Source organism: Triticum urartu, chromosome 3, assembly GCF_003073215.2.
Source record: "Triticum urartu cultivar G1812 chromosome 3, Tu2.1, whole genome shotgun sequence".
Classification (NCBI taxonomy): Eukaryota; Viridiplantae; Streptophyta; class Magnoliopsida; order Poales; family Poaceae; genus Triticum; species Triticum urartu.
In genome coordinates this window covers 237532779-237551589 of record NC_053024.1, presented here as the reverse complement: position 1 = coordinate 237551589, position 18811 = coordinate 237532779, and the positions used below count along the sequence as shown (strand labels likewise).

Sequence of the window (18811 nt, the reverse complement as noted above, 5' to 3'; positions counted from 1 at the left end):
TTAAGATGGCAACTTTAGCACACATCTGGGTGGATTGAGGCACCTGGGTATTCCAGCGATTGCTTGTTTAGGCACCTGGGTATTCCAGCGATCGCCTGTTTTTCTTTATGGACCGCCACCCAGGCTCAAAGGGATCATGAGATTATTCATACTAGAAACTTCCGTGTGCAGCCACAAGCTACTATGGGCTCTAGCATAGTTGATTAAGTCGTGCGAACTCTTACAGTGGTAGACTAGCAGATGTAGAGGAAAGTAGGTGTAACGGTCTACCCGATCGTAAGGTGCTAGCGCTTCTGAAAGACTATGTCTCGGTCATCCATTTCTCAAACACCATGTAGTGCAAGAATCCCAACGGAGGAGATCGAGTCTTGTGGGGAAAAGTGCGCAAACCTCTGCAGAGTGTATAAACTAATCATGATTAGCCGTGTCCCCGGTTATGGACGTCTTGAGTATCTAGTACTTGGATTATCATGTGAATTTCATCACGTTACTTTAAATTAATTTTTTTTGATTTAATGATGTTACTTAATTGGGATTGAGAATGCTGTCAACCATTCTCAATGTTCAACAACCACCCTGATAGTTAAATAAAAATTTATTCCTTTGCAGTAGGGAAAAATTGGCTTTTCGCAAAAACTATAACCATAGAACTTTTCCACCAGCCAAATATGCATGTAGTGATAGCCTTTATTCATCATTCTCTATGGTGTGAATTTGCCAGTACATTCAATGTACTGACCCTTTGTGGCTGCAATGTCTCATGTTGCAGGATTATCTTACGACGAGTAAGTGATACGTTAGGGTTACGATTTCTACACTCAACTTTGCCGTTAGTGTTGATGGGAATCCACAACCTTGTTACTTCCGCTATTTGGATTGAGGTAATAGCATTTTACGTTACTTTATACATGTGATTTACCTCTGTTATAAATCCTCGAGTACTATGTGTGTCAGCATACCGATCCAGGGATGACACTTAAGCACAGAGACTTGACCGTCTGAGGTCGGGTCGCTACAAATCATCCATGAAAACTTGACAAATCTTTTCACAAAAGTCAAAGAATATAGCCATCATGCATCTTTGAAAGGTAGCAGGTGCATTACATAAACCAAAATGCATACGTCTATAAGCAAAGGTACCGAAAGGGCAAGTAAAAGTAGTCTTTTCTTGATCCTCAGCTGACACAGGTATTTGAGAGAAACTAGAGTAACCATCAAGAAAGCAAAAATGTGTATGTTTGGATAATCTTTCTAGCATTTGATCAATGAAAGGCAAAGGGTAATGATCTTTTTAGTAGCTTTATTTAATTTGCGGAAATCAATTACCATCCTATAACCTGTAATAATTCTTTGCGGAATCAATTCATCTTTATCATTAGGAATGACAGTAATACCTCCCTTCTTAGGGACACAATGGACAGGACTTACCCACTGACTATCAGCAATGGGATAAATTATACCTGCCTCAAGGAGCTTTAATATTTCCTTTCTTACCACTTCTTTCATCTTAGGATTTAGCCGTCATTGGTGATCAATAACTGGTTTGGCATCTTTCTCCAATTTTATTTTGTGTTGACATAGAGTGGGACTAATGTCCTTAAGATCATCAAGAGTATATCCAATAGCAGCACGGTGCTTCTTCAGAGTTTTCAATAATTTCTCTTCTTCATGCTCTGAAAGGTTAGCACTAATAATAACAGGATATATCTTCTTTTCATCAAGATAAGCATATTTAAGAGTATCAGGCAATGGTTTAAGCTCAAACACGGGATCACCCTTGGGTGGAGGAGGATCCCCTAGGATTTCAACAGGCAAGTTGTGTTTCAGAATAGGTCCCTGTTTAAAGAATACTTCATCTATTTCCCTTCTTTCATTCATGAACATATCATTTTCATGGTCTAGCAAATATTGTTCTAAAGGATCAGTAGGAGGCACAACAATAAAAGCAAGAACAATAATTTCATCTTTACTAGGCAATTCCTCATCACGAGGTTGTCTACTAAATTTAGCAAAATTAAACTCATGAGACATATCCCCTAAACCAACAGAAACAATATCCTTATTGCAGTCTATCTTAGCATTAACAGTATTCAAGAAGGGTCTACCAAATATAATGGGACAAAAGTTATCTTGTGGAGAGCCAAGAACAAGAAAATCAGCAGGATACTTAACTTTCCCACACAAGACTTCAACATCTCTAACAATCCCAACGGGTGAAATAGTATCTCTATTAGCAAGCTTAATTGTAACATCAATCTCTTCTATCTTAGTAGGTGCAATATCATGCATAATTTCTTTGTATAAGGAATGAGGTATTGCACTTGCACTAGAACCCATATCACATAAGCCATGATAACAATGATCTCCCATTTTAACAGAAATAACAGGCATGCCTACAACAGGTCTATGTTTATTTTTAGCATCAGGTCTACCAATTCTAGTAGCTTCATTGCAGAAGTAAATAACATGCCCATCAATATTATCGGCCAAGAGATCTTTAACCATAGCAATTTTAGGTTAAACTTTAATTTGCTCAGGGGGTTTAGGTGTCTTAATATTACTTTTGTTAACCACAGTTGAAACTTTAGCATGATCCTTTATTCTAACAGGGAAAGGTGGCTTCTCAATATAAGCAACAGGAACAACAGGATCATTATAAGTGATAGTCTTTTCTTCAACTTTAATAGCTGCAACTACTTTTACTTCAATGGGAGGATTATATTTAAACCACTTCTCCTTAGGGAGATCAACATGAGTAGCAAAGGATTCACAGAAAGAAGCTACTATCTCAGAGTCAAGTCCATATTTAGTGCTAAATTCATGGAAAGCATCGGTATCCATAAAAGATTTAACACAATCAAACTTAGGTGTTATACCTGACTCCTTACCTTCGTCGAGGTCCAAATCTTCAGAGTTGCGTTTAATTCTTTCCAATAAATCCCATTTGAATTCAATAGTCTTCATCATAAAAGATCCAGTATAAGAAGTATCGAGCATGGAGCGATTACTGAGAGAAAGCCGAGCATAAAAAATTTGAATAATCATTTCTCTTGAGAGCTCGTGATTGGGGCATGAATATAACATTGACATAAGCCTCCCCCAAGCTTGAGCGATGCTTTATCCTTCGCGAGGCCAAAAATTATATATATAATTACAATCACGATGAACAAGATGCATAAGATAAAACTTCTGATGAAATTCCAATTTCAATCGCTTGTAGTCCCATGATCCCATATCATCACATAGCCTATACCATGTCAATGCCTCTCCCTTCAAAGATAAAGGGAAGACCTTCTTGTTGATAACATCATCGGGCATACCTGCAAGCTTAAATAATCCACAAACTTCATCCACATAGATTAAGTGTAAATCGGGATGCAATGTTCCATCTCCTGCAAAAGGATTAGCTAGCAGTTTCTCTATCATACCCGAAGGAATTCAAAGTAAAAAAATTCAGTAGGTTCAATAGGTTGAGGAGCAACTCTTTGCTCTACTGGTCGGGGTGAAGATACCCCGAACAAGCCCCTCAAAGGATTATGTTCCATAGTAACAAGTGACAGTAAATTTCAGCACACTATATAAAAATTTTCCTTACCAAATTCCACCTACCAAAGGCGCTTCACTCCCTGGCAATGGCGCCAAAAAAGAGTCTTGATGACCCACAAGTGTAGGGGATCTATCACAGCCTTTTCTATAAGTAAGAGTGTCGAACCCAACGAGGAGCAGAAGGAAATGATAAGCAGTTTTCAGTAAGGTATTCTCTGCAAGCACTGAAATTATCGGTAACAGATAGTTTTGTGATAAGGTAATTTGTAACGAGTAGCAAGTAATAAAAGTAAATAAGGTGCAGCAAGATGGCCCAATCCTTTTTGTAGCAAAGGACAAGCCTGGAAAAACTCTTATATGAAGGAAAGCGCTCCCGAGGACACATGGGAATTATCGTCAAGCTAGTTTTCATCACGTTCATATGATTCACGTTCAGTACTTTGATAATTTGATATGTGGGTGGACCAGTGCTTGGGTACTGCCCTTACTTGGACAAACATCCCACTTATGATTAACCCCTATTGCAAGCATCCGCAACTACAACAGAAGTATTAAGATAAACCTAACCATAGCATGAAACATATGGATCCAAATCAGCCCCTTATGAAGCAACGCATAAACTAGGGTTTAAGCTTCTGTCACTGTAGCAACCCATCATCTACTTATTACTTCCCAATGACTCCCTCTAGGCCCAAACAATGGTGAAGTGCCATGTAGTCGATGTTCACATGACACCACTAGAGGGATGACAACATACATTTCATCAAAATATCGAACGAATACCAAATTCACATGACTACTTATAGCAAGACTTCTCCCATGTCCTCAGGAACAAACGTAACTACTCACAAAGCATATTCATGTTCATAATCAGAGGGGTACTAATATGCATAATGGATCTTAACATATGATCTTCCACCAAGTAAACCAACTAGCATCAACTACAAGGAGTAACCAACACTACTAGCAACCCACAGGTACCAATCTGAGGTTTGGATACAAATATTAGATACAAGAGATGAACTAGCGTTTGAGATGAGATGGTGCTGGTGAAGATGTTGATGGAGATTGACCCTCTCCCGATGAGAGGATCGTTGGTGATGACGATGGTGATGATTTCCCCCTCCCGGAGGGAAGTTTCCCCGGCATAACAGCTCCGCCGGAGCCCTAGATTGGTTCCGCCCAGGTTCCACCTCGTGGCGGCGGAGTTTCGTCCTGTGAGCTTGCTTATGATTTTTTTCCTTGACGAAAGACCTCATATAACAGAAGATGGGCATCAGAGGGCCACCAGGGGGCGCGCCCCCACCCTCGTGGCCAGGGTGTGGCCCCCTCTGGAACTTCTCCGCTCAGTATTTTTTATTAATTCCAACAAGGACTTCTGTGAAGTTTCAGGACTTTTGGAGCTGTGCAGAATAGGTCTCTAATATTTGCTCCTTTTCCAGCCCAAAATCTCAGCTGCCGGCATTCTCCCTCTTCATATAAACCTTGTAAAATAAGAGAGAATAGGCATAAGTATTGTGACGTAATGTGCAATATCAGCCCATAATGCAATAAATATCGATATAAAAGCATGATGCAAAATGGACTTATTAGATGGCGTCGAGGTGGGCGGCGAGGACGAGGCGAGATCGACGTCGACAAGTGGAGGAGTGTCTTCCCCAATGACCCCGACGACGGCACCCGCCCGAACCCGGCTCGCGGCACACCATACCTCACGAGGAAGGATTGACTCGACCTCCACTTTGACCGAAAGTAGTTTAGTTTAAATTTATGTTTTATGTTTGATTATGCAAAACTATCTATGTTTATGTTTGAATGCATACTACTTTCGGTTGAACCTACTTTAAACTCGATCAAATTGAAGTTTACAACGTTAAGTTTAGGGGATCGACTAGAAACGGCCAAAAATTGTTGGAGTATATATATACTCCACTAAGGGTTTTAGTCCGTTAACATTTAGGGGATCGACTAGAGATGGTCGTATGCCTTGTTTATTTCAGTTCTTCACAATGTGATGCTCTATATGTGCAACTATTTGTCATGTAGTTCAATTTCATCAATAACAGTTTCAACAATACCACTATGAATTATGATATTTGGTTGTTGTTAAGGATGTTGCAGTTAACACACCTTTTCTTTTTTTAACAATAACTAGTGTACTTTAGACCTGCACAATACCAGTTTGAATGACTATATTTACTTGTTTTTAAATGTTATGCCTGATGCAGTTAATACACCTTTCCACTTCTTTTTTTGCTTAACTAGTGTGCTTAAACCTACACACTGAAGCTATCATTTGTAGATTATGTTGTCTATCATGGATATATTTGGTTGATGTTTAGCCTATTGTGCTTAACATGCCTTTACATGTACTCATACAGGACAATGTTGAGAATAGCTGTTGTTTTCCATCGAGGTTAGTTTCATCGCATTGCTTATATATACTCACTATTCAGGATATCGGTAGCTGGTACCATATAGCGTGGGGCTGATAAGGGATTAATCGTCGAATCGGACATTTCACTGAATATATCTGTAACCCATTTATCAGTAGGTTAACTGGGGTCATATTTCATATATTTGAGGCTACATAGCAACATGCATTGTATTGAATGACTAAATATGCAATCCCAGGCTACATAGCAACAAGGAAGAGTGTTACCTTAATGTTCTGATGATGTCTAGATATACATGTAATAAGATCTTATATAATGGGATGGAGGGAGTGTTGTACTACATTATTTTGCAATTGTTGTTTAGCTTCTCATATTAACTTGGTGCTTTTAGGTACATATGTCATTGCCAAAGATCCACACTTTGAACCTTTCTGTGTATGGGGCAATGAGATATTCATGAACCATTATCATGTGAGGAAACTGATAAAGATTGTTATTAAAATGGGTCGAAAGATGTCAATCGAACTATTTTTTACACTTTATGCAAGACAGCAGTGAACTGTCGAATGGTAAATAAGAACTCTGTAGCCTTCTTTTTACTGCCCGTGATAAGGTGTGTTAGATGGCAATGTCTGAATCTTTTTCCTTTGTAGTGGATACTGAAGCAGTTTACTCAAGATTACCTCTCAAACTACATGATTGGCGGCCGACCATCATAAGTTGCTGGACTAGAGTCGTGTGTGCCTGCTGCATCGAGGGGGGCATAATAGGGCCATTCATTTTCACCTTGTTCAGCAATCAGAATGTCTCTCGCCTCTTTCTTTACCATCTTTAATAGTTCAAGTATACAACCCTGGTTCATCATTCTTTATTTGCTGCTTATGTAATTCTTAAACATATGTACCTATGAATTGAATAATGCATTGGTTGTTTGAACCTGGTGGATATGAATAAAGCTATAGCCTAGTTTCAAATTCAAATTAGGTATAATTTTAAATAGCAGCAGTTAAATTAGGGTGAAATTGCGCTCTACGGGTCATCACGGCGCACACGGTCTATAAAGCACAGCGTGTGTGATATACATCATAATCTGACATAGTTCATGGAGAGGAAACGTGTGTAACCATGCACATAGTTTCCCTTTGCAAAGCGTGTGTGATGTCATACAATATCACAAACGGTGCGGGAAACTAAATGTGTGTGATTGTCGATCTATCATACACAGTTTACAATCATGAACTGTTTGTGATGTGCCAGGCATCATAAACGTAGAGCCTGTTTGGTACGTGCCTGGAATGTGCCTGGACTGCGCCTGGTTTTAGATAAAATCACAGAAGTCCAACTGCGATGGCAATGCGAGCACAAACGAGTTGCAAGGATGAAGCGTTTGGGATATTCGAGATATCAAAAACAATTTTATAGGGACAAATGTATGTATCATGGCTCCCTATCCCCGACGGTTTTTGGGTCGTGTGGGAAGGACCCCCCTATCACACACACTCACTTGGTGACGGTTCAAAATGTCGTTGTGGAAAGGGGTTAAAAACATTTGTATAGCTCCTCGTTGTACCAGTGTTAAGATCATCGAGAGTATATCCAATTGCAACACGATGCTTCCTCAGATTTTTAAGTAATCTTTTTTCATCATGCACTGAAAGGTTAGCATTGATAATAACATGATATATCTTCTTTTCATCAAGATAAGCATATTTCTATGTATCAGGAAGTTTCTTTAATTCAAACACAGGGTCACTCTTAGGTGGTAGAGGATCTCCTAAAGTTTCAATAGGCAAATTATGTTTAAGGATAGGTGTTTTCCTAAATAATATTTCATCTATCTCATTTGTTTCATTCATATGCATATCATTTTCATGGTCTAGCAGATATTATTCTAATGGATCAGTAGGAGGCACAATAATAGAAGCAAGACGAATGATTTCATCTTTACTAGGCAATTCTTTATCATGAGGTTGTCTATTAAACTTGGAAAAATTAAATTCATGAGATACATCACCAAACTTAACACTGACCTTCTCTTTAGTACAATAAATTTCAATATTAATAGTATTCAAGAAAGGTCAACCAAATATAATAGGACAAAAATCATCTTGCGGTGATCCAAGAACTAGAAAATCAGTAGGGTATTTGATCTTATCATACAAGACTTCAACATCTCTAACAATCCCAAACGGTGAGGTGAAACAGTATCTCTATTTTCAAGCTTAATAGTAATATCAATATCTTCTATTTCAATAGGTGCAATATCATGCATAATTTCTTGATATAAAGTAAATGGAATGGCGCTTACGCTAGCACCCATATCACATAAACCGTGGTAGCAATGATCTCATATCTTAATAGAAAAACATGCATGCCAACAACCAGCTTACTCTTATCTAATTTATCATGTTTAGTATTAACTTGTTTAGCGATCTTGATTGCTTCCTCATGTAAATAAATGACATGTCCATCAATATTATCAATCAAGAGATCTTTAACCATTGCAATATTAGGTTCTACTTTAATTTGTTCAGAGAATTTAGGTGCTTTAACATACTCTTATGAATCATAGTTGTAGTTTTAGCATGTTCCTTAATCCTAACAGGAAAATGAGGTTTCTCAATATAGGAGGTGGGTACAACTGGATTAGCACTATAAGCAATAGTTTCAATTTTAGTTATAACAGGTTCCTCACAAATTTCTTCAATAGAAGGATGAAACTTAAAACACTTCTCTTTAGGGAGATCAACATGAGCAGCAAATGTTTCACAGAAAGTAGCTAATATCTCAGAGTCAAGTCCATATCTTGCACTAACATTATGTAAAACATTCGTTTTTATAAAATACTTAACACAATCATACCCAAGATTTATACCTGACTCCTTACCTTTATCAGATCTCGTATCCATGTCCGTGGACTGCTACCCCTATCCGTGAACAGATGCATTGCCTGTTTGGCGTCAACTGCCTAAGAACATTTCTAGCAAATCCGGTATACACCATCCCGCAAAAATTGGTTTACAAGATACCGCAAAACATTTTTTCAGTATGACTTTTGCTCCGGCAGAACAGATCCCGTAAGAATATTTCATGGTCTCGACAAATTGCACAAACCCCCCCAAAAAACGCCCACTAAATTACAATTGGGTCCATCTTCCTCGTTGCATCCCCTCCGCGCTTGGGCAAACGGGCTCGGCGGCCATGGCCAACACGCTATGCAACAGCGTGGCGGCGCCGTGCGGGGACATGGGTGCCGCGGCCACAAGGAGCAGGCAGTAGCGGTGTCGGCGGCAGAAGCTAGCTAGCTAAGCGTAGCTGGGGGCTGCACCTCGCGGCTCAAACAGCGGGGCTGCGGCGGCAGCTAGGGTCCGGTGGTGGCCAGCATCGAGGCACTCCGGTGAGGTTGTGCTCGGGGAAGACCATGGCGAGAGCTGAAACTTCCCTCCCGCCAACCGTTTCTATGTTTTGCAGGTTCGTGTAAAAAAAGAGTTCAAATCCTGTAGATATGGAAAAAAAAGGCCATGGTTTGGAGGATCCCTTAAAAACAAATCTGGAGAATGTACTGAATCTATTTCGGATGGCAAATTAGTCTTCGTCCTGCAAATCAACGGTTATTTTGTCAGATGGCCCGGTTTACAGGATCCGCTAGAGATGCACAAGAAAACTTGATCATAGACTACTGTACATAGGTAGGCTCTGTTTTTCTTAACAAGGTGTACATAGCTAGCTTGTCCTGCGTTAGCCACGACTAATCAGGTACTGGTAAACTAGTTGAGCATTCAACTCGTATCTTGCGCGTATGCCGTTCAAATAGAGTTCCAGCTCCGCGCTTCCGCCCGCTTCCTTCCCACCGGCGCCGCCGGCTACGTGGCGACGGCCGTCCAGTAGCTTGTCATGCAGGCGCTGGCGGGCGTGCCGATGATCCGCGCCCACTCCCACCCGCTGCGACCCTCCGCCGCACGCCGCAGCTCCGCCAACTGCACGCCACAAAAACCAAAGCTCCGGTAAGCATTCATTCACCCCCCTGCTGCACCTGCACACACGACCGTCAGCCTTGCCTTGTTGCTTACCCGGCCGTCGCGCAGCTCGAAGACCACCGCGTCCTCGGAGAACGGCACCGGCCGCACGGCCGCCACCTGTTCGTCCAATTGCGTAGGCGTCATTAGCGACCCCGTTACCAATTACTACTAAGTAGCAAGCGAAGAGGACGAGAATGACACCGCCGCAGTCAGCTGCAGGGTGCCGAGGTGTTGTTTTGCGGGGCTGACCTTTTCGTCGCAGCTCCCCCTGAAGCTGCTCGCGTAGTGCGCGTCCGCGGCGCCCAGCGTGGCGCAGCTCTGCTCGCCGCCGCCGGCAACGTCCGTCGTCGTGCTGGATGGTTCCGACGGGTGCCCGTGGCTCGTCCACCTCCACGTTCGCTCGTCCAGGTGCCGCAGGTAGACGTGTCCGTCGGACCCGATGACGAACAGCTGGGTGCCGTCGAAGCACGGCCCTGGGGCGACCACGAGGGTCACGTCCCGGTGGGGCGTCCCGTGCTCTACCCACTCCCATCCGTCATGCGGGCTGAAATGGTACTCCACGAGGCCCCCCTGCTCGGATATCATGAAGATGGAGCCGGTGAGGGAGAGAGGCGACGGCCTCATCGCTGTCCCAGGGGATCTTGACAGGACGAGGTGAGGTGATTGGTAGTGCCTGTGCCATAGCTCTGTAATTCTGTTATACTGGTACATCCGACCGTTCCGGCCAACCACGAAGATGATATTTCTTCTAAACACCTCCTGATCCACGATGAATGCAACCTTGGTATCGGGAGGGCTGTGGCAGTCCTTCCACTTGAATTTACGCAATGCCACCTGAAAAGGTTTAAAACAACTTCTATTTTTACAAGACTAGTCAAGCAGCTTAAGGACAAAACATTATGTAATTTGGGATTATTATTTTTCCAGGTGAATATGTACTCTTAAACTATTTTGAGAGCAGAGCACATTTGAATGATGGTGTTGTTTGAGGAAAAAAAAAGGATAATCACTAGCCTCCCCCTTTTTAGTGTGAAGGAGGGAAGAACAGAAGGGTGGTTGGTTCTCGATTATCATGACGATTTGTCCTAAATTTGTTAGAAGCTCACGTTTTAAACATGATTGCACCTGTAGTTAATCCGGTCATGATTCTTAACACTTTTGAGATATCGCTGATATGTGTATTAAAACTATTGCATTGGCCATATCTACCAAGTAATTGCGGAAAGATCAATCTACTATAAACTACCTATCCTCTGGAACATTAAAGGATATGAAGAAAGAGTGGTTTGCTGCATTTCTTGTGATGCTGAATTTTGTGTGCACGTGTTCCAGTTCTCTAGCTATACTCCTACCTGTGAATTCTTAACTACTTATGTACTCTATAGGTTAATGCATGCTTCGTATACATGGAATTATCTTGAGTAGAAGATTCGTAATTTCTCATATGGAAAATAGAAAAACTATTGCTCATTGGTCATTGCCATGCAGCGTCTTTTCTTTTTTTGAGGAGATACGCGGGATTTTAGGCAGGGGTTAGCAAAAAAATGGCTTTTGCTCATAAAGGTGCATGCGTTTAATCTTGGATAATGCAATATCTTGTATGAAAATGCACATTTTATCTTTTGTATAATAAGACAGCCCCGGAAGCCCGGTGCACGTAGCTCCCGCTTGCGCGGGGTCCGGGGAAGGGTCCGACCAGTTTGGGTCTTTTGTACGCAGCCTTTCCCTACATTTCTGCAAGAGGCTGTTTCCAGGACTCGAAGACTTGAACCCATGACTTCATGGTCACAAGGCTCCCCTTCCATAATAAGGCAAACATTTAGTGAAATTAAAACATGTTTGGACTTCTACCGTGAATTGTAGCAATCTGCCTCTCTTGTTAACAAAGAAAAGTGCATCATCTGTTGTCACTCTGCGTGATAACCCAGGGATGCCATCCCATGGAGGCCCACTTGCAACCTGTCTTCCCTTCCTCATTGCTGTGCAATTAATCCATAAGAGTTCGTCACCATTTCTTTCTCTAATATGCAAGTTCCCATGAAGATCGACAAGATACAAGCTGCCATTATAGCTTCCTAGTGTACCCTTCATGCCTGTAATGTGTTCATGTCTTAGCCATAGCCAGACACCATTGCTGTTTAGATATTCCAAAGTTAATCCGTTATCTGTTATGAGGAAAAGTGATCTATCTGCATGCATCACCCGCATATGGAAGTTAAGATAAATGCTTCGTGATAGAATGTTGTATGATTCAGTTTCATCACTCTCATGACTATGACCATGCAGGTAGTGTTGCTTCTCTTCTGCTTTACGCCTTCTAGGTGGGGCATTGCTCAGGTTGGTTGGTTCCGTATCTGCAGCTACATTCATCGCTCCAGTAATACAGTTTGTAGGGCCATGCTCTTCAGTGCAATATTCTGCATTCCAACCTTCTGTTTCTGGTGTATCTAGGATAGACCACTCATACTTGTTTGGCACTTTCCTTCTTATGCTATTTTGTTGACTTGGACCAAAATGACCACCTCCCATGCCAGGTAAATGTAGCTCTCCAAGCCTACCATCATCTAGCTGGAATATCAATCTGCCAACTTGAATCTGTAGACCTCGAACACTTGCTGCTACTTTTGCATGGTCAGGAGACATGTGATTTACCCATAGTCCTCTAATCTTATTGCTTGAAGCCCCACCTTGTCCAATGGAGAAGATAAACAATGTCAACTTAGTTTCTTCTTGGAACTTAAAGAATTGCTGTAGTAAGAATTGAATCGATTGGTATTTTGTTCAGAAAAGATTACATGCAATGATATGGTCCTAGGCGAGAAGTTGAGAGTATGTCATGTTTATTGCTGACAAAAGAATAGTATACAACATCGTATCATGACCTGAGTGCGGCATATGGGCTTAAAGAAGAGTTTATTGCTGCTGATTCACTTTACTTGAAGGACATCCTATCTTGAACTAGCATATTCATAACTATGGTTCATTTTTATCTTTCAACTCCAGGAACAATTCAATATAATTACGTAAATTGTTCTGCTATGTGAAGTTCCTTCAAATTCATCTTGTTTTCCAGCATAGTGTAACTTGAATTCTGAGACTTATAGCCAATCATAGCGATACACTTATCCACTTAGCAATTTATTAAAGCTTTATCAAGCAAGTAATGAAAGCTACTAGCTATATACATTGCTTTGATGACCTCAGTCACAAAAGAATAAAGATGTCCAAAGTCTAAGGAAGGAGTTTCCACCTGTATATTTTGGAAACTGATACTCAAATACTTTTCCTGTGGTTGTTGTAAAAAACATTGAAGTCGCATCATTAGATTCATCCTGTTGAACTTCTGTAATTGAACTTAGTCTTTGACCCTTAGGTGCTCCATGTTTATCCCACTTCCACTTTCTTCTATGCAAGCGCCGCTCCACTAAAAGACCATCCTGCCAATCTATAAACACCTTTAACAACTGAATATATCACAAAATAAATGTTATTTTAATGGATCAGAATCGCTAGGGTCATAGACATGACAAAATCATACTACAATAGCTAGCAAACTTTTTTTTGTAGTTCTTTTCTTTTCAAATTATCTATAGTTAGTCGATAAAGCTTGTTGTTAGTTTCTGTTCAACTGTGTGGATGATACTTGTTGCACTGTTATGGTTAACTTGGAACCATCATAGTTATCAGGAACACACCATATATTGTTCCCAAATCATAAAAAGCGAGTTCACCTTTGAAATACATAATATGCAAATGGGTAATGTTGCCTTGTTAGCTTTAATCCAGCAATAAATTGCTTATGATAATACAGATTCTTACATACCTTGGTTATCAGAAAGAGTGATACTGAATTAGAGCCTAAGAGACCATGCAAAGCACACCCAACAGATGAGCTCAGCGAGACATTTTTGGTTGTTTGTTCACTCCATATATGCTTTTTCCATGATGGCTTCGTTTCCTTATCAAATTCATATAGGTCTCCAGTAGAACTGCACTGCATTATCCCATGTTAGCATTGGTGTGCATCAACAGTATATCAAATCTTGAACTAACAGCATAAATGAGTATAGCGTTGTCTTGTACGAGAAAGTTGATATATTTATTGTTTAACTTGTCCTCCTAATTATGTTTAATGGAACGACTGAGATATGGGTAGAAACTATGTTACGGAAAGTTGGAGGAATACGTTTGATATTCCTTGAACCCTTTTGTTTCAGTCATTGACCAGTATAGGAGCAAACTGAGACTTCACCGAACAAATCTTTTCCTTCTAGGGTAGGTTGAAAAGGTACCCCCAACCCCCACCCACCCCCTCATATCCTCAAATGCACATGCTAAACATACCTTACTGTGAACAAGGTCCCTGGTCTTGCATTTTCAGCATCAGATATATATGATACATCTGCTCCTGGGGGACGCCCATGGCAATTCCACCTATGCAGCAGTAGCATTCAACCATTATTTTATTTGAAGCCATGGTAGTAGTGATAAAAGAAGTTGCAAATAGTGTGATTTCTATAAATAGGTTATAGGAAATTCTGCAAATTATTTTTATTCATTCAGTTAACCAAACCTTCTGCGAAAACTTCAAAAACACTGTTGGCATTTTCTAGTCAGGAAAAGAATATCTTAAAATCATCAGCCCTTTATTCTACCATGCCATCGTGTTTTAAGTAATTATGGATCTCTTAAAGTATGTAATATAGCTAATATTTCTTTTGAACACATTTTCCATGAATATAGTATTTCAGGATATACATAACTAATGATGGAACACACATCATTGGCCTCATATACGCATTTAACCTTGTATCAGAATTTTAAAGTTCAAAGCAGAGAAATAAATAGAAGAGGTTGCAACCTGCTCAACAGTAGGCCTTTATACCTGTGACTCACAATATTATAATAGGAACATCTACTCGACCCCCTGAGTTATTTTTACTATTATAATGTGGGTCCAGCACATAAATAACTTATAAATATTCGCCTTTTCTACTGATTTTTGTGTGTAAATACCACTTCCTGGAAAGAGGATCAAAATATCTATACCAAGATCAAATATGATCGCCAGATTTATCTACATATTAAATTACATGTGTATTGATCCACTATATTTTAAGTCAGCAACAACAAATAGTCATATGTGAAAGCTTTTGGTGGGTTTCTTTTCTGTGGTTTACGTTTGAATTTTGAGCAAGATATTACAAACATGCAAGAGGATGAAGTTGAGTTGTGCTGACTCATACCTTAGAGGCTGAAGTTCTGTGACCTCAATTAGGGACCCATTCGTGATAGAAAGGAAAAGTTTCCTGATTGAGAAAGAATAAGTTCTTTCAACCATTGTTTGTTGGTAATTCCAAATTGACCAGATACCCGCATTTTATGCGCAGATGAACCTTACAAGGAAGCATTAGGGCAGATATTCACCTTCCATTATGTGATACGACCCCATTTTTTATGTGTGTAGCTTGACTTTGTGTCTTCTCTTCAAGGTTTGTGAAATGTTGTTCATAGCTGAATGTCATCTCAGTCCAGATAGGCTGGGCATGTTCATTTAGCTGTAGCTGAAAAGATGTAGAGTAGAACTATTAGAGTGAAAGCATAATAGCAACTTCTTTTTTTCTTGAATGGGCAGTATTAGAAGAAAACGCCGAGATGGCAGGGGTCTTACAAGGGGGGAAAACCGAAAACTGAAAAGCTTACAGCGACTAATTTGTTTGCAACTGAATTCATGCAGAAGTCTATTTCACTTGACGATATAGGATTTATGCTTTGCTGGATAGGATAGATAAGTTCATTCTGAATCGTATCACATCTTCATGTTATATATCAGATACTTCAGATATGCAAATAGAATGACCTGAAGTCTTTTTAGAAGGATAAAAAAACAGGACAGTCTAATCATAATTCCATTGGTGGCTTACTAATGGATACATATTACACAAATTCTGAACATTATTTTAACCTTACCTAGCAGGAGTTAATTTCCTTCATTGGTCCAGTTATAACATTGGGTATGCAACTAGTGTTCCTCTGTTACATACATTTCTGTTTGACTTCTCCTGTATATTTTCCTTCACTCTCTATGACTATCTCCGCTGTCTTTTCTCAACATCGTTAAGTTCTGGTTGTACTAAAGTCACTACATACAAGTTTTGTTTCGAATGACACAATCTGTACAAGTAATGGAAGTAAACCGGATTTATTTATGTTGTTAAAACGGAAATTGCTAACTGAGCTCGAGCTCCATGGAGCCTTTTTTTCAAAAAAAAAATCAAAAATCAAATTTTTAGGTATAAAAATTTCTGAAAAAATACAAATATACATATGGATATATAGTACTTGTCTGCAAAGTTTCATGGCGAAATACTTTTTTCTTTCGGGCATAAAGTATCACCTACTATTCCTCAAAAGAAAAAAGTATAAGCTACTGTTCCATTAAAGATCTCAAACAGTTCAAGAAAGATGCAAGGGTGATCTTTGCGAGAGACAGTAAGCTCAGTGATATGAGCTGCTGTAGAAGATTATAACCCTAAGTCTGAATAAGCTAGAAGAACTATTGACTGTTAGTAGATGATATGCTTACCTGGTAGAGGATTCCAGCCTCGGACAGAGCAAGGATGGTTGTGTTGACGATGAAAGTTGCTGTTGCATACCCAGCCGCCGTTGGAAGCTCATGAGGAGCAATCACCCACATGACCCCGTTCCAGAACCTCTCATAGATTGATCCGCTCTGCCCTGTGACCCACACGGACGACTCTGACATCCTTGCCAGGGAGATTCTTTTCCTTATGGGCAGGACTGGATCAGTATCCTTCTCTTGACTCGAGACGGAAGCACGGCCATGTTTGCTTTCTGGTTGCTTGATCGAGCCTACCTTTGTGCAGGTGCCGTTGATACAGGACATGAGATTGAAAGGCATGCTTATTTCCACCCAGGTATTGCTCTGCTCCTGGTACTCCCAAAACTTGTCTGTCTTTTGCTTAAACTCCGCTTCTCCCCTCGGGTTGGGATGTGGGGTGCACCATGAATGGGCAGACAAAGCAGACTCCATAACGAGAAGACATGCTACAAAACACAGAAAACACGAGAGAAATCTGCAAGCTGGACCAGCCATGGCCATCTCGTAGATCTTATCCTTGGTGTCGATGCATGCCAGCGCCAGAGCCTGTCCTCTATAGCTGCGCCTCTGCGATCCTCGGGGAAGACGAAGTCTGGAAGCTAAGGCATCATGAGCCTTTTATCTGAGCATAAGCAAGAGGAGGTATCATGAGCTTCTCCGAGGAGGACCCCTCTGTACTTGTGTGTGCTGCAGTTGGAAGCACATAAGGTATGCGGTCCAGATAAATAAATATTTCAGGGGAGAGGGGGGGAGGTGTATTACTGTTGGCATCTCGGTGTGAGCTATCAACTGCCATTCGATGAAGGCCATAAAGCCATTAGCATAGCGCCTTGGTGGTTTGCTTTCCTTTTCAATAATGTTTTTCCGTCTGTAACTTTCTCACCCATCGTTGTTAATTCCTCGATAAACTATAATATCTGCATAGCAGATGGTTGTTGCACCCTCACACCCCCCACACATTTTTCAGCACTTCTCGGCGTAGTGCTGGCCCTTTATGAATAACCTTTTATGTCTATAATGTAGGGGAGGAAAAAGAAGGGCGAGGGAATCTTGAATGTTTCTATTGGACAAGTTTTGTGGAATCTGATGTTTTCTATTCAATTGGATGGAATAAAGCTAGTAGTACGCCTGTGCTGAAATCGTCCTTGTCTCCTGCTGCCTCTGAAGTCGATGGTTGCTTAGGAGTTCAGATGTCCATTTGCAACTTGCCGACGCTAACCACCACCGGTGACTGCAGGGTCTTGAGAAAGGTGAAAGCAGCTCCACATTGCTGATATCATACTGCAGAATTTTTCTTGGCCCTGCTTGTCATCACTTGCTGAATGGAATATTGGGGCCTGATTGATTGATCACCCTGAGAAGGTCTCGCTAAAATTTTCGTCGCAAAAGAAGAGAAAAAAAGAAGTCGGCTAAACTTCTTATGTCTGTGGGAGGGGGTAAGTGCAACGTGTGTCCTGCGTCACCCTTGACTTGCTGTTTAAATTACTCCTTCTGATCTTTCCACTATTGGTGGCAAGGAAATTCTTAATTCACTCGCAGTAATCAATAGCTAAGTCAAACATCTTGCCGCCTTGTATTTTGCCTAGTAATTTGTGCAGTCACGCAAGTGATCTCCTCTAAACTAATCTGGGGTATAATATTATTATTTTTGAAAGATCCAGCAATCGCTGGCTTCGATTCCGTATCAAGCATGGAGCAGACAAAACAAGGGTTGATCCAAAGGATCAAGGATAAAATAAGAGAAAAATTAAGAAACCTAAAAGCTGAATACTAGGGCGACATTTCACGATGGATCCCCAAAAGTGGGCTCAAGGACGCCAGACGCCAAAGATCCATAGATCTCCTGATCGCGGCCACAACGTTGTGGACAGCAGTGATCATCCCTCTGAACGTGCAGTTGTTCTCTCCTGCCAAATTTCCCAATAATACCATGATGAGCATTGATTTGATACCCTTTCTCTGGTCGGCGTTCGAGAGATCGACGATGGCAGATGAGACGTGTGTGGTTTTCTTTTCCTGCAGCCATGACATGGAGTATAATATTCCCTCCGATCTCTATTAATTATCGCTGCTTTAGTATAACTGTACATGATATAGGTGTTGTCGTGTGACTGCCTCCCGAGTGTTTTCCTCCTCAAGACCTCATCGGTTGGTATTTTGACCAAACTAGCTGAAAACATATATCGTCTTATCCTATGGATAACATCCATTTTAGCTACAATACTTTA

At 40.8% G+C, this 18811-nt stretch overlaps 1 protein-coding gene and 1 long non-coding RNA gene across 2 annotated transcripts; one reads left to right on the top strand and one right to left on the bottom strand.

Moving 5' to 3' along the window:
- Window positions 1–9493: 9493 nt before the first annotated feature.
- On the bottom strand, window positions 9494–17531 carry LOC125543729. The gene is made up of 10 exons (XM_048707190.1): window positions 16548–17531; window positions 15389–15525; window positions 15208–15270; window positions 14306–14395; window positions 13785–13950; window positions 13212–13398; window positions 11813–12648; window positions 10211–10795; window positions 10013–10078; window positions 9494–9919 (listed from the first exon to the last, which is right to left on the bottom strand). The coding sequence occupies exons 1-10, from the start codon at window positions 17082–17084 to the stop codon at window positions 9806–9808; spliced, it is 2781 nt and encodes a 926-aa protein (XP_048563147.1). The 5' UTR covers window positions 17085–17531; the 3' UTR covers window positions 9494–9805.
- LOC125543730 lies at window positions 9777–18144 on the top strand. Its single transcript, XR_007298720.1, has 2 exons — window positions 9777–9946; window positions 17607–18144. It is a non-coding gene; the product is annotated as an uncharacterized LOC125543730 (long non-coding RNA).
- The last annotated feature ends 667 nt before the right edge of the window (window positions 18145–18811 follow it).